The sequence below is a fragment of the Anopheles cruzii genome, chromosome 3 (assembly GCF_943734635.1).
Source record: "Anopheles cruzii chromosome 3, idAnoCruzAS_RS32_06, whole genome shotgun sequence".
Lineage (NCBI taxonomy): Eukaryota > Metazoa > Arthropoda > Insecta > Diptera > Culicidae > Anopheles > Anopheles cruzii.
In genome coordinates, this window is record NC_069145.1 from 29,125,729 (window position 1) to 29,151,961 (window position 26,233).

Here is a 26,233-nt window from a genome sequence, read left to right on the forward strand (position 1 = left end):
AGGAGCGTGTTGGGCCGAGTTGGGTCACTTTTGACGAAGCATCCCCTAGAGCTAGTACCTTATCGATTTATCTTGGCCAGAATAAAGCTTCACCAGTTTTCTCTTCTTTACCAATTATTCTATGTTTGTTACAAAACGTAACAAGTTTCCCCCCCTTTAAAATAAATTTAAAATAAAAGAAATTAAAAAAAAAATCATTACCAAAAAAATTTAAATATTACTCGTCCATAAGTGAGATGAGCAAAGATCCATATCAACATTCGATAACTTTAACACTAAATTTATACACAGTTCTTACCTTTTGGCAACACTATTTTCAATTGACTACAACAAAACAGGACAGATTTTATTTCATTCGACCTAAAACATTTTTTGAAAGGCTTTGTTTAGAATAATGTTTCGTTAAATTTTACAATTTATGTAGAAACAAAATTGCAACACAAAACGCCCTTTGGCTACGGATTTGTGTTGTTACTTTCAACTCAGTTCCTCCGTTGATTTAAATGAATACCAACATTCACACAATCGATTTTCCCCTGATCACACTTGGCCCGTTCAATCAGCTGTGACCTCTTATCTGCATTGTTAACATGTGTTTTCAATCAACCGTAACGTGTTGGAAGGGAACTCGGGAAAAAAAGCTAAATGTTTCTTGGCCCAATGATTCTTGGTGTTTTTTCTCCACTTTTTATTTAGATTGACCAAGGCGTGCAGCTATTCTTTCGCCGGGGTTTCCCTCGTTATTTACTTCACCGTTGTTTTTGCACATTTTTCCGAGATTCCCCACGGCTCGATCCCCTCAAAGTGTTCTCATCCGAAACACGGCGCACAAAACACCACGCCACGCGTCGGGTTCACGAAGCGTAGCGGAAAGTGCGACTATCAATGCCCGAGCCAAAGCCGGAAGATCTAATTAGATTTAAACTTCATCATTGAGTTTAAACTATTTGCCCTCCATCTAATGCTCAGCACCCGGCAGCCAACGCTTTTCACGCCCCATCGCCAACAAACCGTCCAACACACCGCCAAGGTTGGTGGAAATCCTCCTCTCCATTTCCCGCAGTGTACGCCAATGGCCCATTGACCGTTGGCACATTGCGCCAGGAAATACAAAATTAAAACGTGTAAATAAAAAAACGTGCTGGCCCGGGAGAATGCTGCCCATGGCTGGGCTGACGTTGGTGCCTCCATGGTGGGCTGATGCTGAAACACAATTTATGCAAATACAATTGACCAGTTTTCTTTCCACCCGACGCATCGCCCATGCTCGGCGAGCTCAGTACTAAAAACCCGGGGTTGCCGACAGAACTATCAACAAGTTTGCGGAGCGTCCAGGACAGACGGGGAACGATCGCAGAGCGGAGAGAAGAGTGATGATTTGACTCGTCACCGGGTGGTTGGGGGGTTGTTGTGCTCTGTTTTCATTTTTGGCGCAACATAATCGTGGTATTAGAATAATTATGTGCTGACCCCTCTGTTTGCTGCTCAATGGCGAAAGTTTAGAAAAGAAATTTGCGAACCGTGAAATGTGATTCGAGAACTCGAATAGCAAAGCCCGCAGGATAGGTGGCCGAATGCGAATGTAATGATTGTTGTTTGTTTAGTTAGATTTGTTAAATTCGAGCCGAGGTCAGGCATATCAGGAAGGTAATTTATTTGTATTTGGCTTTTCACTTGATGTTTAATTGTCTCTCTCTTTACAAATAGATCCTTTGCAGAAAAGGCATTTTTTGTGGGACAATGAACTTTATTCTTTAAGGGGCAAGCATTATTCATACAACGCTACATTCCATAAAAAAAATCAACCATTTTAACAACAATCAAGCCAACTTCGAGGGTGTAAAAACTATTGAAATTAAAAATAGCTTTGCTGCACTATTGTTCCCAATCGTAGAACCAATTCCCCGAACAATTATTCGGAAAAAGTTTTTATGTTGCAGAGCTTTTAAAAATTTCCAATTTCCGATTTCTGCCATCGACAGGGCAGGCCAATAAAAAAGATCACAAGAAGAAGGGAACGGTTTTACCAGAAAAAAGGGTACACTCATCTCCTTCTGTTCTGTCAATTCAATTTCTCCTCAAAGACACCGGGCGGGCGCCGGGACCGAGAAATGGCCTGGGAAAAATAATCGTAAAAAGGATCCCCACACCCACCCGAGGGTGCCTTTGAACCTTGGCCACGGCCAGTGGCCTGCGCCGGGCCAGATCCTTTACCCGGTTCCCGGCAGACAGCGCCAAAGCGGCTCCCGTTTTAATTGGGCGAAAAGATGAGTGGGGTTTTTTCCATTTTCGGCGCCGAAAAGCCCGGGAAAGCGTTCCGGGGACGCAGTGTGAAATTAAAAAAGGGAGAATCGTTAACAGCCCATTACGTCGGAATTTGCCAGTAACAAACAGATGTTACAGAGCGCCTCGTTTCACCGTGTGCTAGTCCTGGCGGTTCCTGCTATTCGTTGCTCCGGTCGCCTAATTAATTGCGATAAACATCAAACAACGATTCCGATATATATTTAGTGAACCAGTGACACTCCGGCGACCGGGTTTCGGACTGTGAATACTCTAAGCGGCGCAACAGCAACAACAACAACAAAAAACATATTGCTATTGGCTCAAATCGCGTCGCATTGCTTTCGTTGGGGTCGGTTGACCGGATCGCATTGCAAACCCATTAGTCGCGTGGTGCCGGTGCGAATTTGCAATAGGAGACTCAACCCATTATCGGCCGGACTCATTAGATGAATAATTATTGAAGCGAATTCAATTACAAACCCCTGACGATTATCTTCAGATCCGGGCCGAATAATTGCAGGATTTATCGCCAGCTGGGCAAACATTTAATCGATCGCCGCATTAATTTCGAACCGCTTTTCTTTTAGGTGGCCACACCGATGGTTGTCGGTAATGAATTCAAATCGGGATGATTTACCACCGTCACACGACGACGTGCGTTCAATTTGCATGCATTTTCTACAAACAAACCAACGGATCCCCAAACCCAATGGATCAAAACAAACGACTGCAAAGATTCGAGCTTTTCAAAATCTTTTTTTCGAAACGGAGTTTTAAATTTTCTATCAACAGCGCCCTCTGGTTGTCATTAATGGAAGCACTCGGCGTTTGTGCGCCAAAGTAGCCCCTGGTGTTTGATTCGCGAACTAACGAGTTGTCAGTGTTTCGTACACAACAAAACAAATCCTTTTCGCCGATGATATAAGAATATTTGAGCCGGAAAATGTCGTTTCCCGATAAAGAGACCCGAGAAAAGTGCTGGAGCAACCGGGATCAGTACTGGGCGTGCCTCGATAAGTACGCGCCCGATTACCAGTGTACATCGCAGGCGCCGGAGCCGAAGGAATGTATTCACCTGCGCAAACTGTACCAGCAAGGATGCCCGGCCCAGTGGGTAAAACACTTCGATCGGAAACGAACGTACGACCAGTTCAAGCAGAAGATGGCCAAAGGCTACGAACCGCTCAATGCTGAGCACAAAGAAAAACCCTAACACTTCAGGTGCCAGGTGCGCGTTTAACACTAGTGTATAAAATAAAGCCAAACGCTTCGGGGTTCGTTGGTGGAAAACGTTATTATTACGAGAGAGTAGATTATGTACCAAATACAGTCCTGCTGAAGGATTACTCCTACCTAAGACCACCACGACTTGCCAACATCATTGCGTTCCTCTATCGAAACTATGTAGCGTCCCGGAATCATCACCAGCCCCAGGTACCGTTCCTCGCCGCCGATCTCGGTGTATTCGCTGGTCACCTGCAGCACTACGTTCGCTTCCGCGTCCGTGCAAACGAAAAACCCAATCAGTATTCTACCATCCGTCATTTTGATGCGGAACATGCTGTTTAGCCAGGTTCGCAAAAGCTTGCGCTTCGGGTCGGTCTCGGTCGGTTCCACCGATCGGATCTCATCCGTTTCCATCTCTTCTAGAGACATCGAACTACCCGGTTTTGTGCCCTTTCGATTGCTGTCGGTGCCTTCTGATTGTTTGGTGTCTGTGTCGCCTTCCAGCCTTTCCATTGCTCCGTCCAAAACTTGTTGGTATTTCTGCATAAAAAGTACTCTTTAAAATAATGCGATGAATGCTTTGAAATGCCATGACTTACGTTCAATGCTGGATCCACGGAGGGGCTTTGAGTCAGCGCTTCTTCCATTCTTCCTCGGTCAGGGTTGGCCTTGCAAACGAAGCAGTGTATCAAGGTAATATAGAATTGTTCGAGTAATTATCGAAGCTTTTCTACCGATGGTGGCTGAATTTAATAAGTAAAGCAGAACTTACCTCCTGCAAGCCAATATCGTGGCTCATCTTCAGCAAATCTTACGCCCTTTGCTTTGCTGCCTTTGCTTTACTTTTGTCGAAAATGCATTGCAAAGAAATTTAGTTTGACAGTTCTCCGTAAACAAACGGCATGCTAGCGCCAATATGCGCCGAAGCGGCTGCTGTACGAACTCTCTCTGGAATGAACTCTCTTTAATTGGGTGAACTCTCGAATTGGGTGAACTCTCTCTGGAATGAACTCTCTTTAATTGGCTTAAAGTTCTTTCCTTTTGCACTTTCAGGAACGCAACCCACAGAAGTCGATTCCAATGCTCCAACGCTTTATTAAATACAAATGAGCGAAATATATTTGTATTTCTGTCGATAACTATACACTAAAACAATCATATCATTTGCTTACAATAAACAAATTTTACAATGGGAAAAATAGCATTCGTTCGCAGCGCCGGGACGGTGAAACTGGTGCGACTGGAAGCCAATGAAATGCCCTGAGCCCTGAGTCCCACTTTAAAGCGTTAGGCACTATCAAAAACCGGCCGGTCGCGTTCACGATCGAAACGAGAGACAGCAGACGCGAGCGTGAGTAAAGATGACACGTTCCAATGCTTCAAACCTAGCGAAACGGAAGAAGGCAAACGAAAAGGCACAAAGAAATTCTGAAATCTGTCCACGGTCCCCGTCGACTCGTCCCGTGGCGTCGCGTTGGCGTGGACCAGAGCGGAGACTAACTTCGAGTTAGTGCGTATGTGTTCGTTTTGTTCGTTCCTTGCTCCAAATTGGTCCGGGCCCGGACGCTCAGACGCTCTGTATCGGTTTCGGGTTCGTCGTGCGGTTGGCGGAAATCTTCAACGATGACCGACAGGGCAGCTTCATCTGGAACTTGCTGTTTGGCACCGACAGACAGTAGGTCTCACTGGGACGGTTGTCGTAGAGCGCCCGCTCGATGACTCCCAGGGCGGAAGTGGTCAAAACATCGGCGCTGTATTGCGTCGGAACGCCTTCCTCGTCGGAGATTGCTGCAAGTTAACGAAAATGATTAGCCGTTGTGACAATCGGAAGCGGTCCATCGAGCGGCGACTACTTACTGTACGGGACCGGTGCCTTGAAGAGTGACTCTGCCGGCACTCCGTGCGAGTCTAGTGTCACCACACTAACGCCGTAAGGTCTGAGCTCTTTGCGTAGCGCATCGGCACATCCCTGGACTGCGTTCCGGGTCGCCATGAACACGGTCAACCCGTCGTCATCGTTGCCGGAGCCGAGCAGAATGAGCCTGCCACGGGTGGGCCGCAGCAGTCCAATGAAGGCCCTGGCAGTCCGCAGGCAGCCCATCACGTTGTTCTTGAACATGTTCTCCCACTGGAGTGAGTCCTGCGAGTCGATGCGCCCGCGGTACACCGAACCGGCCGTATTGATCACGGCCAGGATGCCTCGCTCCCCGGCGTTCAGATGAGCTCCCATCGACTCGGCGGCCTCCCGCAGCACATCCTCACGCGTCACGTCGATCTTCATCGGCACCACCGAACCACTGACAGGGGCGTCCGAGTTTTCCCGCATCTTCATCCAGCCGCGCAGCAGCTTCGCGGGCAGCGACTCCACGGGGTCCTTCATACCCGCAAACACCCGGTGTCCCTTGCTGGCGAAAAACGTACAAATCTACAAAGGAAACCGAGAAGTGGAACCAATTAGTGTTCGGTAGCACGGGGACAGCCATACACAATCGTCTAATTAAATGTGTTTGTGGAGTTTATCAAAACATTAATTTTCATTAAGCACCCCGTGATGGGTCCGGCGCATCTCCCATGCAACGCACGTCTTGGTGAAAGCACCCAGGCATTTGTGACGACAACGAACTAGACAACGTTCACGACGTGAAAGTTAGTTTCGAATACTGTAGCACCTTCCGATACACGTGTGGGAAGCCGGTAACGGTAGTGGCCACCAGAGGACTGAGAGTATCAAATGAACCTCCAACCGGGCGAGAGTCGGCTTACCTGCAAGCCGAGGGCAGTGTCCGCGCAGGTCACCAGGATCGATCCCTTCTGGACGCCAGTTTGATCGTCGCGGGTGCCGCGCACCTTGCACAGCAGATAGAGCAGCAGGGCGCCGGCTATCGAGAACAGGGCGATCAGCTGGATCGTCAGCACCAGCGCGGTCTGCACCTCCATCTTGATCGCGCGCTAGCCGATGTGATGGCCTCCGAAATTTTCACCTCGTTAGAGGGCTGGTCGCGCCGGTTAAAACCTGTAAAGGAAACAACATCATGAAAATGCAAACATCTTCCAAACGAAGGAGCAGTTCGGGGCCTGAGCCCAAAACCACACGCGGGCGTCGACTATCGGCTTCTTTCTCTCGGTCGGTGGTTTCATAATTCGATTCCACATGCGTCGGATCAGCGGCGAGGGGATGGACCGCAGACAGTATATTCATCCGGTTTTCGGAGTAATTATTTTTCTGCTTCGGCCAGTCATTTAATTTATCGAATTAACAAAAAGCGAAAGTAGTTGGCCAATCAAACCCGTGGCCGATCGTAACGCACGATCATCGCAGATTCATCTCGCGCATACTCGCAAACCGGGAAGCAGCCGGTGTTTGTGTAACGCTTGTGCCGTCGCCATGTTGTTTGGGGTGGATTTTTCCCTCGGCCACGCGGGTGTTTCTACTCTCACCGTCTGCATGTGCGATTGAAACATCATTTCCAATTGCAGTACACCGAGTAACCGATCGGTAATTTCGGTTCTCGTGGCTCTTCAAACATTTCGCGATGTAAGCGACTGAGTGGAAGAAAAAAGCGTTACATATTTCAAACGCGATTCGAATTTTTCAATCAACAACCACTCTAAACAACCAGACGGGTGACGTAAAGACGGATTATACACTTTTCGCCAAATATTGTCACGGTTATGCGGATTTATTGTACAACAAATAAAAGCAATTTGGCGCTGAATCGGTTCGGACAGGCAAAAATTATTTACGAACACCACGAGATGCACGTGCGTAACTTATGGTGGTCGCCAACCCACCCAGGTTATGAGTTGTGAGTTACGGAGTCAATAAGATGAAACAGAAAAAAAGTGGTCTATGAATTATTAAACGCTCGTCAAGCTCGCCGCGTAGGCCCGGTCCAAACACGCTTGACGCCAATAAATTTACTGCAAAATGATGATGGTCGAAGCGGGGCGACCCGTAAGTCGATACGCTTCGGAGAGTTCGGTTTTCTTATCCGGTGGCCATTTTCATTTTAAGCCAACCATGCTTATGTTCACTTCCACCCAATCGACCTTCACGTGACTTCCAGTCTCATTCGATCATTCCTATGTGAGCTCGAACGCAGCATCTAACGCGCGACTTACAGCACGGTCCATTTCAATGGATCGTTAAACTTTTCCGTCTAAGGTGACGCCGCTCACGAATGCCTACCATAATCGAGCATTGTCTCCCGGTCCGTCCGTTCTCCGTCCGTCAAATCTCATTTGAAATTCTATTTCCTCCTCGAGAATCGCCACCGACGCCGTTGCGCCGCACTGAGGGTATTTCAAATCGATCGTCATCGGGCGAGGCGATATGAAATCATCAACCGCCAAGGTCGCGGGAAACAAGGTGCGCCATTTGAAGCCGAGGGTGCGGAGTACGAACCGCGATTAACCCGCTCCGCGGCGGAGCTCGTCGGAGATGGGCCAAAGACTGAATAGAATCGAAAATTTCACAACGACCACACCCGGAACCGGATGATGGCAGAGCTAGTGGCCGTTTTGTTCGACTAAACGGCGACGGATGGCGAGGGAATCGTCATATGTAAGGTTCAACCATTATAGACACGGGCTCACAGTTAGCCTCTTGCTTACACAGTTTTCAGTGCGCCGCAGGACAGGGTGCCCCGTAGCATTCTGACCGCAAAAAAGTCCAAGTTCGGAGCCCGCTATGATTTACTTCATGTGATCTTAGTAGTGATCTAGTCTAATGCTACAATTAGATTCCAATCAAATAAGAGAACACTCTCAACTCTTGCCTCTGTACTATTTATTTGTAGAACTTTCTGACATTCTTTTTGCTAAGTCGCTGTATGTTACATTGGTTCAGTATGCTTGGCTTTGCTTGAGTATTGTTTATTAGCTTGTTGTCCGCTCCATTGTTGTTGGAATGATTGATAAAGTTGGGGCAAAAATAAGTCTCTTTGGTTGTCATCACCAGGTTGGGTTTTTTTCCAACGCAATAACATGCCCAACTCTACAACTAGGTCTGTACTACGCTGAGCGCCTGAAGTGTCTTTAAAGTTCGTTAAATTTTTAAATGAGCTATGACCAGATATCTTTTACTAAGCCCATTTATTAGAATTTAACCAATATTTTAGAGCTTTAAGCTTGAAAATTAGGCTAGACAATGTGTTGTTAGACATCTCGTCAAGCTAATCGGATTACAAACCATCGATCTGCGGGAGTGTTGGGAAGAATATGCTAGACACTGATAGATCCCCCCATTAACATAGCCTCTACCCCATTTAAAGGAATACCTCTTTTGAGCGTTTCTACACATTTTGTCACATTTCCGTTACCATCCGGGGTGATCCGACAAAAGTCGTAATGCGGCTTGCAACAACGAATGCCACTACAGTCACTAATGCGGTTACCCACTGAACCGCACAATGTGCTCCGAGTAGGCCGACGATTAGCTTTTGCCGTTTCAATCCTCCGACAAAGCTCAGTCGTGCATCGCTCGAGGAGCAAATCTGTCCACGGTGCACTTGTGCATCTGACTGCACTGAGCACCGTGTCGGCAGACAGCGGCCCCGAGAGACGATCGTGCGAATATGCTGTTAAATTGCTTCTTCTCCGGTCCACGGTGCCATTGCGCCGGACGGCGGGGGGCGATTAGGTTTGCGATGGCGACGCTAAAGCCTCCACACCGGCACCCCAGCTTGTTCCACGCTCGAACGGTTCGCGCCACGAAAAGCCATTGGCACGGTGCATTTGGTTGAAACAATGTCCCACAAGTGGCCAATCCGCGAGCTACTACGGAGCGGTTCCGAACCCATCCATTTCATGGTTCCGCGGGCAGGGATAATTCGAGACGGGTGAGACAATCACCCGCGCGGGGAAGCGAGGGACAACGTCCCCAAAGTGTCACCTTTTGCGCCAAAAGCGTCACCCTTGGATTGACGCTTCTCTGACTATTCGTGATTCGTGGGGTTTAATTATTTCTTCTAAGCAAAAGCTTTCCTTCAATTGAAGCGAATCGAAGCATTAAGTATTTAACAATAACATGAGGCCGTTGGACCACCAATGAGACAGCTATCCGCTTCAAATACTTCAACGCATTTGTTTAGGAAATGCACGCACGACCCTGCCCGAGCCAAAGCATTGGGCAGCTAGGCCAGCATCGCCATCGCCGGCGACCCCGGCTACACGCGCAGCGGTGCATGTTTACTACGCAAATCACGCACGTGCACGCAGATCCACTTCCACCGCTGCAGGGCCCGCTCTCAGCTCGCTCCAGTTCCACAAATGCCTGGCCCTCGCGCGATCGCAAAAAGGTCACACCAAAGTGGCGGCCCACTGTTTGTTTAAGCTGTTCTCCGAACGGCGTAGCCACTTCACGTACCTCTCTTCAGCAACCGGCTTGACCAACTTTGGCGGCCATGAATCGATCCCGTACTAGCGCACCGACGGAATGCCAAGCGGCATCGTTCCATTCCAAACGACGTCTGTCCGCCACTAAAACAACGCACAATTTACGATCGCTCTCGCGCGTAGGGAAGTGGCACGCTGAAGTAACGGCACGCCAAACCTGCGAATGCCGGAATCGGGCTCGTAATTCGTGAGCCGACGGCCCGACCAAGAGGCTCGAAGGTGACTCGTCCGAAGAACTGCGGAGTATGCAAACACCGACCCGCGAACACACAACAAACTGGGCGCGCGAGATACGCGAGGCTCTTGCCACGGGCCACGGGTAATTCGTATCACCCGCTGGCCATGTTCGAGGTCTACGCAACATAAGGGTGTGGCTGGGGCGTCGTGTTGAACTGGTGCCGCGGTTGGGTCGGTGAGTGTAAGTGAGATCACAGCAAATAAAGCTTACACGATTACCCGCCGCGTCTCTCCGGCGGGGTGCGGTCATCCGTCGATCAACAACCTTGCACGCGGATCTCTCGCACAGCTGTGTGTGTGTGTGGCTGGCTCCGAAGGAATGCGGTAAATTGCTGCGCACACTAATGGCCGCGCTGCCGCGGATTGCTGGATTGAGAGATAGACGGAGAGCCTCTAGCACCGTGGCATCTTGTGGTTCGCGGCCAAAGGTGCTAAAAAATACGAATATCAATCTGTTGACAAAACCCCGGGTCCCAGATTGTCCGCCCAACACACGGCGTTTGTTGAATTCAAATCATTCAGATGGTGCTTTGTGGGTTCGCGGTGGCTTGGCTTTTGGGAGTTGAAATTTTATTTACGATCCTCTCCGGAATGCTGGACTGCCGCTGTGAGCGGGCAAAGTTGAGGCAACGTGCCCCATTCCAAGGTCACGGTTGGTTTTGAACATTTCTTCAGAGGCTCTACGCCAAACTACGCTTCACTTGAGTCCTTGGCACATTCTCTTTTGCTTGGCGTTTATAGCCCGACGCGCTTCGCAGGTTCTCGGCGGTGCGAAAGACGTACCCGCGGGTGGCGTCCGTGTCATTTAGAACCGAATTAATGTGCTGCGGCAGGAAGGGCGTTGAAGAGTGCCCTTGTGCTACCAAAGGCGACACGCAATTATTAACAGACCCGGCGTCCCGGCAGACAGGCAGGCGAAGTGATTGAAGCACTCGTTGAAGTTGATTTTAATCGTTAAGATTATGCAATTTATTGGCATTCGAGCTGGAATGGGTGGCCGTTATCAAGCGCAATGCAAGGCCAGGCAGCGAACCGGACGCGATAAGCGATCACCTAGCGCAGGGCAGCGATATGCTCGCTGTAGTGCCGCTTGCCGGACAGTTCCCGCAGTCGGGTGGCGGCTTGTTCGGCCGTCAGATCCCGTTGTGCTTGACACAGCAACTCGAAGCCCACCATGAACTTGCGCACCGTCGACGACCGGAGCAGTGGGGGAAGGTAGCTGGCGTGCAGGGTCCAGTGCCGGGTCGCTTCGTGTCCCCCGGACGCCAGTTCCGCCGTCGGGGCACCGTGCCAGCCCATGCTGTACGGGAAGGAGCACTTGAACAGATTGTCGTACTTGATGGTCAGCTCCTTGATCACGATCGCCAGATTGTTGATCTGCTGCACCGTCAGATCGGAGATGCGTTTGTTGCCGTTGCGCGAGATAATCATCGTTTCGAACGGCCACACGGCCCAGAACGGAACCACCACCAGCCAGTCCGGGTTTTCGATGACCACACGCTCCTGGGACGGGACACGAGAGACGATGGCGCGATTATTAGGCGGTACGCCAACAGCGGACGCCCGGGGGCTTGTTCAACGTTACCCTCTTGATCACTTCCTGCTTCACGTAATCGTCCAACAGGGGCGTGCCGTGTTTGGCGTAGTAATCGCGCAGCTTCTCATCCTTCAGCTTCGGCTCGTTCGGCAGAAACGAGCAGGCCCATATCTGGCAGTGCGGATGTGGATTCGAGCAGCCCATCGTGGCGCCCTTATTCTCGAAGATCTGCACCCAGCAGTAGCGCTCCGCCAGCGTCCGGTACTCGGCTATCCAGGCATCGATCACGTTCCGTATCTCCTTGGGGGCCATCAGGGGAAGTGTTTTGTTCGACTTCGGATGGAAACACATCACCCGGCAGGTTCCGCGGGCCGGCGCAATTTGGAACAGTGGATCATCGCTCGGTGTCGGCTCGGGAACGTCCTCTAGCAGGGCCGGAAAGTCGTTCGTAAACACGAACGTCGAAGTGTAGATGGGGTTTTTCTTGAAACAACGTGCAACGAAACGAACCCTTATATTGAGCTGCCGGAGCCGGGGTGACGGACACACTTACGTTTCCATTCGCGCGAGTCACCCCAGGACAGAGCGGATTGGTCGGGTCAAACTCGGGCAGATCGTCCAGCGGCGGTATTTCTTCCTGACCCGCCCAAGGGCGCTTCATGCGGTGCGGACTAACCAGCACCCACTGGCCGCTGAGCGGATTGAAGCGCCGGTGCTGGTGATCAGTCGGGTCGAACATTTCACTGCAAACTGCCCATCGATCCCCGTGCAATGCAAACAAGAGTGTGCAACTTTTAATCGTGGGCCCCACCGTTGGTCGCGAGCATTGATAAGCGGTGACAGCGTGATAACAACTCGCGCGAGCGAATCAACAACAACAACAGAGAGGCACGCGCTTCAGTGCTGCCAGTCGGTACGGAATTCGGTGTGCTCCGGAACACCGATCTTCCGGATTAAGAGCTCGGGAATATGTAGTTATTTGTTTCGAACCCTTATCAAAAAACGTGCGACAGTGGAGCTTGTGGCGCACTCTCAGCTTTTAGAGAGGCACATGGTCAAGGTAGGAATTGTGTGTGATTTCGCCTTCCGGAACTACCATGGGAAGCGTCGATCATGGAGTTCTCGGTTTCTGTCTATGTGATGTGTCTGTCTACAACGATCATTCATGATCGGCTCCAGCTGAAGCTACTCCTCTAAAGAGCCACCGATTGTGGGAAATCCGGGCTTTATCTTAATTAGTCGTACGAAAAGGGCTCTATTTCCGATCCTCCACGACCAAAACAAGGCCCATTACCGGCCGCGAGATGTTGGCAGGAGGCATCAATCGACAGACATCAATCAGAAACCTCTCTGTTGTATGCGCTAATTAATTTCTTAAATCCGGTTTGTCGGAAACCAAAAAAACCTGGGCCTTCAAATCAGCCGACCGGTACCGTTCTGTTCCCGGACGGTTCCCCGAAAACAGTTCGGTACACCGTATACCGCTAGCATTAAGAGGCGCTGGTTCGTTAAGTCTTCGGACCTAGAGCCGCTCTACCGCGGATTGGGTAACCGGCGACCGTCACACATACGCCCCCCATAGTATACTAAGGCACCCAAACGATAAGATACACGGCAATGGCGAGAAGAAAAGCTCGGCATTTGGCGGAAATTAAGCAACGCCGCCGAACGTGATGTAATAAATTTTCTTTCCTGTCCGAACCGTGACACACACACTACTTTCAGCGGATGATCTTACTCTCTTCATGGCCGGTACGGTCCAGAGTGAACGACACGCAGAGCGGTGCTGTGCTAACAAAATCTAACTTTAATTACTCGGGATTCCGTCCAGATTTTGGTGGAGTCATCATCGGTGCGTTTGAAGTATATTGGTTTCGAGAGGGAAGATTCCGACGACGATCCATCTTTTTCCCAGTTTGTCCGTAACTTCAGTCATGCTATATAATCCACACACTGACGTGGAGTGTTACATTCAAAGGTTACGGGTCTTGCCACAAAGCTGGCATTAAATCTACCTCAACCATCGGGCACGGACAAAAACCCTGCAAAAACTCCTATTTCAAACAGGTGTACCCAACCCGTTCGTGTCCTCATCGGTGACAGGTTAGCAACAATAAAAGCCACGGCGATGGCGTAATCGTGACGGCAAAAGAAACGGACAGCCCATGTACGATGGAGGGACCGATGCACAACCACAAATCGCACTAATCGCCTAGGCAACGCCACACTCGACATGCGCCGGAGCTGCAATGCTAGTGCTTCTACAGACCAACCCCAATCGATGGGACAAACCAGCTCCAACGGCGATCGAGGCATTGCAACAGAGAACAAAAACCGGGCGCTTGATTTGGGCCCCCATCGATAATGGATTTTCGCTATTTTCTTGAATCGCCATGGAATCAGAAAATGTGAAGAGTGAAACGTCCATTATCAGACATGCAACAGCTCTCCGGTGGGGCACGTCCAGAGGCAGAAGCAAATGAATGAGTAAATAAAAAGCCCACCACCAAAAACAAACCAAACACCGCGCGGCGCGACGCAGTGGCCACTTTTCGATTTCGATTTCGTAAGCTGTTTTCGTACGGCCTGGACGGAGCCTAAATCGCTCAGAGTCTGCCCGGCCCGGCGGCCCGGGTTGGACCGAACCATGCGTATCGTCCGCGGCGTGCGACGGCCCCGGTGTACGCCGTGACGTCGTCATTGGGGCCGTTGGCCACCGCCCAGCGGTTGTGCAATGTGGCATAAAAAGGCTGCGTACGGCGAGAAAGCGACAACTGACCCGCGTCGTTACACGAAGGAATCACCTTCTGCATACATCTTCGATCGGTCAACGGCGAGGTTGAGACGAGTGTTCGACACCTGCTTAGCGGTGCACTGCTCTCTCTCTTTCGCTGAGATTGATGGAGCTAATGGAGCCACCGATGTTTATTAAAATAAGCGCTACGAAGGGGCGCGTTCGAAGAGTGGTTTACGATTTCTCTAAAGCTGGAGTCACTGAAGGCTGCCCCACGAGAGAGGAAGCAGTTAGTGGACCTCTCTATTCCGTTCGGAGCAATACAATTGGCGCTCCTATAGTACGCCCCTCGGCGGAACAGCTAAACATCATTAGGCCCGGCGTAGCTCAACATTAATGGTCATAAGTGTCCACTTTTTTGCACTGTTTTGCCACCGATCACCTATGGAAAGTCCATCGATTCGCGCACCCTGTATCTGGAGCACCTCACATCGTAATGCCAACGGCCAGCTCCCATCATCATCATCATCGCAGTTTGCGGCTGCATCTTCCGGTTACATAAAGATGACGATCATCATTTTCACCAAATTTTCGTTGGCCAAAAATGTGTTGTTTTCGATTTTCTTTCGATCAGCGAGGTCGATTGAAGAGTAATCCAGAAACAACCGGAAGCTGGCGTGATGCCGACAGGAAGGAAAGTGAAAGGTCCGTTCCACACGTAGTAAACCGAAGGCGATTAGAAGTGTTTGGATTGGTTCGAGTGAAGAGTTCAGTTTCACAATTTCCAACCTTTTTTCGTTTTCGCTCCAAAGTCTCACGATCGGCCATACCAGATCCACCAGATGTGATCGCTTCCCAACAGCCGCCGGGTGGATTGGTGAAGCTTCAAACACCGCATTCCTCGGTCGGTTTCGATTGTTGCAGAGAACCTGTTGCTAGCTGGGCCACGGGAGAGAACGCGAAATGCCAAAGTTGCCTGTGTAGTGTAGTGGGCACCTTCATCTCGATAACGGTCAGGCTTATCAGGCTGAAGCTGTCCAACCTGTTTGGGGAGTCTCGGCCGGTCGGGTACGCATACGTGTGTTGCGTTGCGAGAAAACAATTCCACCGCCGCAAACCAGTCTCACCACACGGCAAGGACTCGCTCGGAAAGGTCGAGAACTAGGGGCTTGTTGGATCCAGAGGTACACCAAAATGTTAGTCACCATTCTCCGCACGTTCCAAATCATGCGAAGGCCATCCGTACGAGGCCGATACGGTGTCGATTCCTTCCTTGTCGTCGTCGCAGTCATCGCCGTCGGTTTTGGAGAGTCGTCATAAAGTGAACGTGAGTATACCCGCAGCGACGCGCGGGGACATTTCGGTCAAAATCGAAAGTCCCACAAAAATGCGTGCTATCAGACATGGCCTGTCCAGACATGGCTGAAGGTAAACACATACCGCAGCTTGTGGTGGACGTTAAATTAGCGCACCAACAAAAAGCGGCTCGGTCAAGACGCGTGTGGCACGTGAGGTAACCATGAAGTTTATGGCATGTCTCTCGGCGGACAGAGGAATATTTTGTTTTGCTTTGCTTGTAGTTAAAATTGGCTCCGATGTGTTCCGGCTGGTGAAAGTGCCTGAGCTCGACGAGCTAATGAGCTTGAAACAAGATCTCGCCACATACACCGATGCTGTATTAACAGTCGTCATTGTGTAGTCCTCCACAGAAGATTCGATCTTATCCTCTTGATCACCTTGTTCCGATTTGCTACACGACCCCCGTCCGATGGTGGGTTCTAGTGTTGGAGGAGCGCTACAGACCTCTCCGTCGAAGTAGGGGGGGCACTCGAATACAACACTGAACTTGAGAGAGCCTCCGCAACCACTGGTTGCCATTCAGACTGTGAACGGCTGCATGTGACTAACGATCGTGGTGCACCTTGCGTTACTTCCACACCGCTGGGCTGACCGGCTCAAGTTCCTCACGGACGCGAGAATATGCCGTGCCGCAAAGCAATTAGCGGAGGTTTGTGGTTTATATCCATACACCTATAACCCGTGCCACCATTATGTATGGACGACGTCTCAACAACTCGCCCTAACTTGACGATCACGAACTCGACTAGTTCGGCGGTCGTGAGGCTCCGTTCTTTCCTTCGCGGGTGATTCACGGCGCGGTGTTATGCAACGAACGTGTAAAATGAGTTGGCTAGAACTGGATCGTTAGGTTGGATAGTTTAATGGTCTTAGAGACAACATTTTAATCTGACCTGTCAGTGAGTTTGAGGCGGACCTGAGCGATGCAGTCCTTTAGAGTCATGGTCTTTGGGGTGGTTTGCATCGTCGTTTCCGTAAATTTGCTTCCTACCTTCAGCTATTGTCCGTGAACTAAGAGTAGGTAATTCTTAGCTAACAAAAGCAGCCGACAATCTGATCTCCCTGAGGAAAGCCCTTCTGGTAACATCACGGTCTCCAGCGAATCTTGCATAACATGGCCATCGGGAAGTCTTCAGGCCGATCGTCCGATTCCAACGAAAGAGGGCATGAAAATGGAACCACACGGCGTGTTACCACTGAAGCCTGACACAGAGTGTCGCTCCCTGCTAACGTGTGGATTAGCTAGAAAAAATGTAACCATTACGCTATCCTCCGCCATCAGGCCTGATGGCGATGATTCGTACTTTCTTTTCCCCTGGCCAGACTCTCGCGGTCTGGCCTCCTCCTGATTGCCATTTACAATCCTATGCCGAGCCGCTTTACTTACACGGACTACAGTTTAGAATCGTGTAAGACCAATGTTTGGCAAGCTGCTCAACAACCCGACGAGCACGGGTCTGGGCACGGAGCGGGCTTGATCTTGGCAGATTTCCCGTCCGATCGACGGCTGCGGCGCAGCACGGAACCGCGCTCCAGTTTTGCGCTTCAATGGAGCTCGTGCTGTGCCAGTAGTGCCTTCGTGCCTTTCGATGCCTCGTATCGAGTGCCTTGGCATGGCCCAGCTTTCCTGATCGCATAGCGAGCAACATCGCCAACAATTAGTGTGTGACCGAAAGGGCTGCCACCAGCGGGCGCATTGAGCTAATGATTTATGGTTGTGTGTTTTTTTCAGCCGATTCAGCAGCATTAATACAATGATCAGAGGAATGATTTATGGGCACCGTTCATAAGCGATCGATTTTCGATCAGCTGCCCAGGATGGTTGAGCGGCCCAGAAGAAGTAGGGCGACCACCTCCATACGAGCATCCATTTTTATTGCATTTGAGAACGCGCTTCAGGGTTCCGATTTAGGGAAGGAATAGTCATGGAATATCTTTTAGTGAGACTCTGGACTCCGTGTTCACAATCCGCCCTGTCGACTCGCAGAGGAGCTATGCTGAAGCGCAACTAAGCTTCGCTTCAAAGCCTTCGAAATGATTGGCTGATTGCAAGTCACACCTGGCGCGCGACGTCATGCTTATGCTTGCCAATCGATGCCAAAGTAAAAGCGCATACAAATATGAAATGGCGAACGGCACGTGACGAACGGACCCGTGTCGGAATTCAATTCATGACGGACAAAAACGAAGAAAGTTGTACCACGGCTGTGATAAGCATAAGCAATGCCGTCGATTACCGTGACGGGACGACTGAGGTTGCCCTGGGACTTGGAAGCGCCTGGTGCTGCCGATGTTTACTGCTCAGTTACGAGACGTATCAACGTGCAGCCACTAATTAGCCCCGTGGTAGTGAAGGACTACCACGGCCGTTATCATATCATCGACTTTGCGCTTCGATTTGGAGATTGTGGCCAATTAGTAGCTCCACGCCGACTCCTCCTTTCTAACTTGCCAGGAGTGGCGTCGTTTGGATTGATTCGGTGAGGATACATTAGCCACATTCGACAGATGTTTAAAATGTAAGGCAACGACGTCTTCGTTGCCCAGCTAAAAGGCCCGAGGATGTACTCCGAATGTTTTGCTAATGAAAACATTGATCGACCGACCGAAATGTAGCACATCCTAAAGTGGCACACTTGAAGACACACCAACTTGGGTAGATCACGTCATCCCCTGGTGACGACCACCACTAGGTGGAGAAGGTGAAACCTGATTCGTAAAGAACACATGTTTACCATCCGGTGGATCACTTTACGGTGCCCTCTTACCAGGTCCCAAACACAGAGAGAGAGAGAGAAAGAGGTTATGTTGTCGGTCTACCCCGGTAAGGTGTGGATCGTCACGAGATCGCGACCGATTTGTTTACATACGGCTCAGGCCTTCGCAGGTGGGTGGGGTCATTGTCCACTCAGTTCACACCCCCATTGCGCCGAGACACACGCGCAACGGCGGCACGGTTGCGTGCCGAAAGGAATCGAAACGCCACTCACGCCGCAGAACAGGTTCGCCGAAACGAGGACACACGGAGCGACTCGACTGTCGAACACGACGACGACACCCCTTCGACAACTTTCACAAAATGGTCTCTAGCCTGACGGACTTTTCGGACGACGCCACGATGGCCAGCTGGCAGGCTGGCGGTGGCTGAATGTTATTGCGGTCGATTTCGGTTGCGCTTCGGTTGCCCAGCACCGAACACCGAGTGGACATTCTGCACACTGACCTTGGTGCGGTGTTGGTGCTTCACTTGCCGAAAGGCCGAATGGCCAAGAAGTGAACGAAAGAGGTCCAGTGAATGGCGTTTATTGAACGGTTTGGCACCTGATCGCGGACTTCGCGGGCACCTGCCTGGTCAGGACGTAATTTGGTGCTATAAAACATTCACGGACCCGCGACTCGCGTTTGGTTGCGCGCGCGTGTGACGTTTTTGCACAACCAACCAGGGGCCAATTGCCGCCGGCCAGTAGCAGGAAGAATGGACCAAATGTGCGGAGAATCCGTGCAATAGAAGTCCGAAGCTGAGCGGAGTTGGCTGAGAACGGGAGAAGGTACCCTAAATCTCTGGTCTACGCCGAACCGCGGTGGATTCGCTCGGCTAGGCGGTTCTGCGCAACTGGACGAGCAAGCGGGACTGGCCACGAACTGTCATTGTGTGGCTGTGTCCCAATCCGCAATGAAGGTGCAATTTACCGGTACCGGGCGGATGGTGAGCACCGCTATACCGCGAGCGTTCAATAAAAACAGTTACCACGCGCGCCTCGCGAGGCTGGTTCGTGCGTGGCCAACAGTCACCTACTCAGCGGCAGTGTGGGAGAAACCATGGATCGTTTCACCGACTCGGACCGCTGACTGGACCAGCATTGGCATCGCGATTCGCCTTCGCGAAATACTCCAAGAGTGTGTCGCCCAAATGGTGAACGGAACGTGTGGGAAACTTGGCATATGCAGCCAACAAGCTGTGACCCAAATGTTTGTGACATTCAGATAATTTGTGATCGAATAGAACTGCGCCAAGGGGACACTTGTTAGAGACACTTTCAGCCTACATCCAGCAGCTCGCACCACCGTCTGACAGATGTTCACAACTGATCTTGACTTCGTCCATTATGTTGTGGCTCACAAACACAGCAACAGGAAGGTAGGGTTCTCAGGAGGTACGGTTCTACTTCCGTGAGGTAATAGAATTTTTTCACTGTTTTACTTCCTTCCACAGATCCAGAGGTTATTAGGCAAACACACACCCTTTCATTAACACGCCGCTCGCCGCTCCCAGCCGGACAACACGCAAAAACAAAGTCGATCCACGCGACTTCCTGGATCCGACGGCCCCTCCGTACCGGAAGCGTGCCAGCCCTGCCGTACCCACAACAACACCGTTTCACCGGTGCCAAGCAAAATATGCGAACCAGGCTCAGTTGGGCCCCCCTCGTGAAGCCCGAATACGCCGTACGTTGCTCGAAACCTTCCAAACCGGAGTTGCGACCACCGAAGTGCCGTGGCCACTCGATGATCGGGAACCGCGCAGTTCCGTCGATCGGCGAAGAGCTAGCCAGGGCGCACCCAAGCCAGAGCGAGTTGGGAGCCGAGCTACGGCTACAAATTGCTTCGCCGTCATTACCGGCGCTTGCGCTTTCATCCGCGGCAACCCTTCCTGGCCGGGTGACGGCGTGTTTACGTTTCGGGTTATTTTTCTTTTCATGCTTTTCATGCCCCTCCCAGCCTAATATACCGATTTACTCCAGCGATTTACCCAGCTTGGCAGTATGCGAAAGCGAAAACGCTTTTACCTATTTCGCGCACTCCGGACCTCCTGACGGTGGCCAACTCGCAACGCGTTGCGAAGGAAGCACCGTTTTCGTGTGCAATTACCGCTGGACTCGGCTTCGGGGTCCGCTCCGCTCTTCGTGGGCAGCGATAGATACCCCATCCAGCTGGCGTGCGCTCGACCATCGATTATTTATTGGCCACCATACTTTATGGTCCCCACACGCCTACGGTTCTGCTTTTCGCGCAGTCGATCGTCAGCGCGGGAGACCCGCGCTCAGGAAACGATGTGCATCGGTTGGTCGTACTGCTGCTGCTTTCATCATGGGACAAGGGACATTTGCCGTCCGACCCGCTTTGCCACCGACCGAACCCTCGTGAAGAGTCTCCCGTCAGGGTTCGGTTGGATGCGGTCCTCAAGCTACTGCCTGAACTGAAACCTAATGGAGGTTCGCCCGATGCCTTTCAATGGGTAAAGATAAGTGCCATTTGGAAATTGTATGAATATGATGTATGATGATTATATGTTTCATGAAAGCTTTCAAGATCGGCTTCAAATGGTAGTCTACTATATTGAAACTCAAAAAAGTCATGATTCCACAAATACTTCGCTTATTACAGTTTCAGTTCATGATAAGTATCACCAAAACTCATGTAAATAGGAATACGTCAGGACGTAGAGGCACTAGGAAATAGAGTTGGACGGAGAGAACAGTTGGACGGTGGCTCAGCTTCTTGCACCCCCATTACCGATCGTTCAAATGTTCTTTCCTCTACACCCGAAACGAACGTGTTGACACATTCGCTCATTCCTCTGCCACCGATTCCGATCTGCTTTCGAGTGCGAGTGACACAACTTTTCCACCGGTCGCTCGCCGGTCGCTCCGAAGCTCTCGCGCGTCACCCGATCCGTCATGCGAAGAAAAGTCAATTCAAACGGGGAAGGAAATGGCTTACGCCACACTTCCGGAGACCGAAGCCGAAGCCACCAGCCTACTGGCGCACGCATCACTGACCGACGACGGGACGGGACGGAGAAAATTCCCACATGGCCTCCGTCGGCGCCCGGTGTGCGAGGACGCGTCCGCGCACAAGTCCGCAGATCCGCCATTGCGCGTGACGGTGCCCTTGGTCATGGTTGATAGTCACAAATTGGACACCGTCTTCGCTCCGAGTCGTCATCATTATCGTCGCTATTTTCACCCCCGTTCGTTGCCATTTTATTGTCATTGTCCCCCGCCGGACAATCTGTCGTAAGAAAGTGGGAGATCGAATCAGTTTTGGCGCCGGCACCGCCAGTGATTGAAGACGCGGCGGCTGTTTTGCAATTATCTCGACTTAGCTACGTGTGAGTTCTCGGTTCGTTTTCCAACATTTTGGAACTGAAAACAATGCTTCCGACAGCAGTTCTGGCATTCAGTCAAGAATTTCTAATGCTCTATGGTATGTTCTCTTGTTTCAGGACCAATCCTAATTATGTTGGTTCAGATCAAGAAACTGTGGGGACTGCGAGAGACATTACACTGGACTAATTAGGGCTAAACTCGAAGACGGTCCCTAAGTAATGGAATTACTTTGAGATAGTAGCTGACTGGGGTCCGCTCAGTTATCCTCGTGAAGGTCCAATCCAATTCCAACGAAGATCCAATTTCTCGATGTCTACATTTGGCATACAGCTCCACGCTATGTTACCCCACCATGAGGCCTGTGTTGCACTTATTAGAGCATTTACGAAGCCGCCGCCCCACAGACATTCTCTCGATCTCGAGCTGTTTCTCGCCCCGCACAGTGTTTCCCGTGTTTCGTACGTGAAAATTATCGCATTACTACCATTTACCTCCGCTTGCAGATCATCATCAGCCAATTCGGCCGATCCCGGCGCGGGGCGGATGATGCACATTTCTCCTCCATCGCCCCTCCATCGTCTGCAGCGCAGCGTAGCTCTTTCACTTGCTCAGCGGTGCATTCAGGCGTGCGGTTTTCGGAGAAAAGCCACCCGGCCAGCCTTCCAGCTTTTCCTTGAGACCACCCGTCGCCGAGCCCGGACCAATTTCTTCGGCTATCTTCAAGCCACCACGCCCCACGCGAAGATTTGCGCGTTCAATAGCGATCGGTTCGGTGGATGCGGTGGGGAAACCAAACCCGTATCGAGAGCCCCCTACGCGGGGGTCGGACGATCGATCACACTCACCGCGGCCACCCGCAAAAAGAAGCTAGCAGGCACAGACAAACTAACAAAAAAGGCCACTTTGGAGCCAACATATCGGTGCATTTTGTTTCGCCTGGTTTATTGCTTCTTCAAAGGTTTCCTTTTTTCCAAAGCGCCTTAGAGAGCCGCTCGTCATGGAACCAAGAAATTGATGCGCTTTTCCTTTCGCAGCGCGCCTCCGGGTGGGCTCCGGGCGCCCCTCTCGGTTCCGGTGTTATGATCGTGAAAATTGAAACGGTAACATGGCACCGGTATCACTTGGACCTGGGACACCCCTGGACAGCCACGCTGCCATGCGTCCCAGTCGCTAACCAGCATCCGATTAGGAAAAAAATCGTTCCGTTCCAGCAGGTCCCGCAAGGGGCCATGGACATCGACATCTTTTCGAGCTCTAGTTTATCCAATTACCACTCTTGACTGGGTAATGCGCGGAGACACAGTTTAAAATGGCCTTCGACCCTGGTAGCTCGTAATGGATATCTCCCGGCTGATCCCACCAATCTTCCATAGACGAGATCTTCCATAGTAGAGGGCAAGAGGCCAAGTAACCCTACACAGATACGTTTACATGTTGGAAGAACCATTAGCTCCAAACTTAAGTGTACCGTCAACAAAGAGAAATAGAGTCCCGACTCCAATATGGTTGCTCTCGGGTCGAAACTCGACGACAGCAAATTGAAATCACACTTCTTCAGGAACACATTTACACCACAAAACCCCGAAGCCTAAGCCCAGGGCCAGCCGGCCCGCCGTCGAGCGAACGTTTGTAAATAAATTTTCTCCTTGCTCGTCTCGGATGCCTATTTATGCTCCCCGGTGTGCGTCGGGTGTCGAATTTCCTCATCCAGTTTGCCACAGCCATTCGAATCGAGAAACGTGCTCCAATCGAAACGGGCGACCCGAGGCGGTCCTTGTGACAAACTGTGTTTTCATAATGCGCCCCCTGCACGAGCCCGAGGCCCGCGTCGAAAGTATGCAGCACAAAGCAGCTGGGCAGCTGGGCTGTTCAGTTGCATTGTTAATGGTTTTAAGGGGTTTAAAAAATTCATGCTCACTCCGGGGCCGCGTCACGACATCCATTGCATTGGGCGGTAGGTGCACGGTAGCTGTCGTACCCAGCACCGCTTTACGATGGAACCCCACGAAGGAACTACATAAAATTAGCGTCTTTAGCGGGCCGGCCTGTTTTATGGTGAGGAATGCACGTGCGCGCGCATGCGCAAGGCACGAACCGTGTGCGGAGGCTTGGGCCGTCCACCGGAACAGGAAATACCGCCCGGGAGTGCGGTAATTGCCGCTAATGGAATATTCATGGCCCGATCGGTGGATCGCTCGTAAGGTATTTTCTTGTTTGATTACGGGCCTCTCGGGAAGAGAACCTTAAAAAAGGCCATCTTATAGGCTGTTCTTTTTCGGGGTTGACCGCGATTCCCGAAAGCACCTGCATCCCGAGGCGCGCCAATGGTAAGAAAATGGCTGTCAGCTTGAGTGTGGCCCCAAAGGCCAAAGCATCATCCGAGCATCCGTGTCGCTTCATCGAGGTGCAGGTGACACCAAAACTGGTCTGGCAACTTTTTCCCGTCCCCTCGTGGCCGACCGACTCTAAACGCCCGGATCGACGATCCGCAGCAGCAGGCCATTCGTTTGGCGGCCATTTTTGCGGCCTGTGGCCGTTGCCAAAAGTGCCTCACGAAGTCTCACTCGGGGCGGGATACACTCTCGAACACGGGAGGATTCGAACGTTCCACACGGACAGCAACCGACCGAAAAACCGGCTCCGCTCGGGGCTACCCAGGGCTGCGTCTTTCGGTGGTATTGCCAGCGTCGTCGGATGCTGCTTCCACGCGCATGTCCTCTTCCGTTTGGTTTGGCGAAGCGGTGTAAGTAATGCGATTATAATCTTTGCTTTTCTCCGATCGTTATCTCCGGTGGCAAAGAAGAATCCAAACAAAGCGTGTAATTGGATTGTGCTGTACCAAGAGCAGGATGGAACGGGGAAGTATTCGACACAAGGCGGCAAGATCGAGTAGAGGTTACGGTACAGCGCTTGGTTTCGGTGCAATGAGTCCCCGTTCCTTATTAGTAAACATTGCGATAGATCTTCGCTAAGCGATCGTGCGTGAAAAGGCGCACCAAACATGTCATTGCGTCCGCGTCCGGGGCCGTGTCCGCGTCATTAGCTCACTCAATGGTCAACGCATCGCGGCCGCCAAAGGGGCGCCAATTAAGAAAATGAAAACTTTATCGAATCGAACGCCAATTATTTCAGTTTTGTTTAACGATGCCGCTTTAAGGCAGCCCTTTCTGCTGGGAGCCCTTTGGCTGATATCTTCATAGCACATACCTAAGGCAACGAAGTGTCCAAGATGCCCCTGTTCCGTGTGCGGCGGTGGCGACGCGGCGTCCGGCACACTGCTCTGCTCGGTATTGATTGGCTCCGGATCGTTAACGATCAACTTTTTCCACTCGCACCGTTCAATCGACAACCCGCCAAGGCTGTGGACAGTTTGTTTTCAGCTGTTGCTGCTGCAAGCTTTCACTAGACACCCGACTACACCGCGTAAAGGCACAAATGGGTAAATCTTATTACGGAATATTAACCGATATCTTCGAATTCCACTGGCCGACTGGTGACCGAACGTGGGCTGCGCGAACGGTTGGCGACACTACTGACCGATTGAGGTCGTATCTTTTTTTCGCCGCTTTTATTTTCTACTACTTCTTTTTGCCCACCATTTGGGCGTTTCTATTTTCCACTCCTCGTTGTTTTTTCTCCTTTTTCTGTTTCGAGCACTTTTAGCGGAATTTTCTCTACTTTTTTTAAATACTACATCGCAAAGGGGGATTGAACAATTATGAAATCGCTTCACCTCTATTTCGCTTTGGCCAACACAAATCACTGCCCCAAGAGCCCCGTGTGTGTGCCAGCTAATCGTGAAGTAATGGCGCAAAAGACCGAAAGGGGAACGAAAAAGGGTACAAAGGGACCGCGAAATATGAGAAAAATGGTGAGATGTAATAAAATATCTACTCTACACGGTCCACGGCGGACCAACGGAGCCGTCTCTGCTACTGAAACCGAATATTTCGCATTCTTGGCACTTGGTTCTCTCTATCGCTCTTCTCCCGGATTGCGCCTTACTTCGTACGATAGTCCCTGGGTGGACAAACGCTATCTTTTGTGGGCTTTTACGATTTAACTGTTTTTGGCTCGCTTTCTACAGTTACTCCACTCTAAGCCACAGTTCACGAACACATTTGGCAGACTTCGCTGTGGTTATAATTTCGTTCTCCTCTGAAACACGCGATCGAACGCGATCGTTAAACACAGAGTCAACACAACGCCCGCGGAGCCGCCATACCCCAACATTATGGGCCGCCAAACCGCCCAACCGTCCGCGGGTCGACTCTAGGGTCCCGAACCGATCGCTACGTATCGTACCACAACCGCAAACACACCGACCGATCGGAGCCACTGGCTCCC

At 51.0% G+C, this 26,233-nt stretch overlaps 4 protein-coding genes across 7 annotated transcripts; 1 reads left to right on the plus strand and 3 right to left on the minus strand.

Moving 5' to 3' along the window:
* The first annotated feature begins 3,198 nt into the window (after positions 1-3,198).
* Positions 3,199-3,638, plus strand: LOC128272550 (cytochrome c oxidase assembly factor 6 homolog). The gene has a single exon (XM_053010375.1). The coding sequence runs from the start codon at positions 3,230-3,232 to the stop codon at positions 3,497-3,499; it is 270 nt and encodes an 89-aa protein (XP_052866335.1). The 5' UTR covers positions 3,199-3,229; the 3' UTR covers positions 3,500-3,638.
* LOC128272548 (N-alpha-acetyltransferase 38, NatC auxiliary subunit) lies at positions 3,568-4,339 on the minus strand. The gene is made up of 3 exons (XM_053010374.1): positions 4,286-4,339; positions 4,113-4,181; positions 3,568-4,053 (listed from the first exon to the last, which is right to left on the minus strand). The coding sequence occupies exons 1-3, from the start codon at positions 4,310-4,312 to the stop codon at positions 3,640-3,642; spliced, it is 510 nt and encodes a 169-aa protein (XP_052866334.1). The 5' UTR covers positions 4,313-4,339; the 3' UTR covers positions 3,568-3,639.
* Positions 4,340-4,773: 434 nt separating this feature from the next.
* LOC128274838 (retinol dehydrogenase 5) lies at positions 4,774-26,233 on the minus strand. Of its 4 annotated transcripts, none has more exons than XM_053013163.1 (5): positions 26,213-26,233; positions 25,094-25,300; positions 6,277-6,526; positions 5,371-5,938; positions 4,774-5,301 (listed from the first exon to the last, which is right to left on the minus strand). In XM_053013163.1, the coding sequence occupies exons 3-5, from the start codon at positions 6,448-6,450 to the stop codon at positions 5,081-5,083; spliced, it is 963 nt and encodes a 320-aa protein (XP_052869123.1). In that variant the 5' UTR covers positions 6,451-6,526; positions 25,094-25,300; positions 26,213-26,233; the 3' UTR covers positions 4,774-5,080. The 4 variants fall into 4 exon arrangements, with proteins under 4 accessions (XP_052869123.1, XP_052869122.1, XP_052869121.1 ...); XM_053013162.1 differs by having other exon boundaries at positions 26,209-26,233; XM_053013161.1 differs by having other exon boundaries at positions 26,192-26,233.
* On the minus strand, positions 11,094-12,447 carry LOC128274837 (probable galactose-1-phosphate uridylyltransferase). Its single transcript, XM_053013160.1, has 3 exons — positions 12,237-12,447; positions 11,732-12,166; positions 11,094-11,649 (listed from the first exon to the last, which is right to left on the minus strand). The coding sequence occupies exons 1-3, from the start codon at positions 12,420-12,422 to the stop codon at positions 11,200-11,202; spliced, it is 1,071 nt and encodes a 356-aa protein (XP_052869120.1). The 5' UTR covers positions 12,423-12,447; the 3' UTR covers positions 11,094-11,199.

Coding starts and splice junctions, on each gene's coding strand:
- LOC128272550 (XM_053010375.1), top strand. CDS start 3,230: ATGTCGTTTCCCGATAAAGAGACCCGAGAAAAGTGCTGGAGCAACCGG.
- LOC128272548 (XM_053010374.1), bottom strand. CDS start 4,312: ATGAGCCACGATATTGGCTTGCAGGAG. Junction 4,182..4,285: donor ACGATATTGGCTTGCAGGAG/GTAAGTTCTGCT, acceptor TTCGTTTGCAAG/GCCAACCCTGACCGAGGAAG. Junction 4,054..4,112: donor CCGTGGATCCAGCATTGAAC/GTAAGTCATGGC, acceptor CTTTTTATGCAG/AAATACCAACAAGTTTTGGA.
- LOC128274838 (XM_053013163.1), bottom strand. CDS start 6,450: ATGGAGGTGCAGACCGCGCTGGTGCTGACGATCCAGCTGATCGCCCTG. Junction 5,939..6,276: donor ACACTGCCCTCGGCTTGCAG/GTAAGCCGACTC, acceptor TTTCCTTTGTAG/ATTTGTACGTTTTTCGCCAG. Junction 5,302..5,370: donor CAAGGCACCGGTCCCGTACA/GTAAGTAGTCGC, acceptor GTTAACTTGCAG/CAATCTCCGACGAGGAAGGC.
- LOC128274837 (XM_053013160.1), bottom strand. CDS start 12,422: ATGTTCGACCCGACTGATCACCAGCACCGGCGCTTCAATCCGCTCAGC. Junction 12,167..12,236: donor TGACTCGCGCGAATGGAAAC/GTAAGTGTGTCC, acceptor CGTTGTTTCAAG/AAAAACCCCATCTACACTTC. Junction 11,650..11,731: donor AGCAGGAAGTGATCAAGAGG/GTAACGTTGAAC, acceptor GTCCCGTCCCAG/GAGCGTGTGGTCATCGAAAA.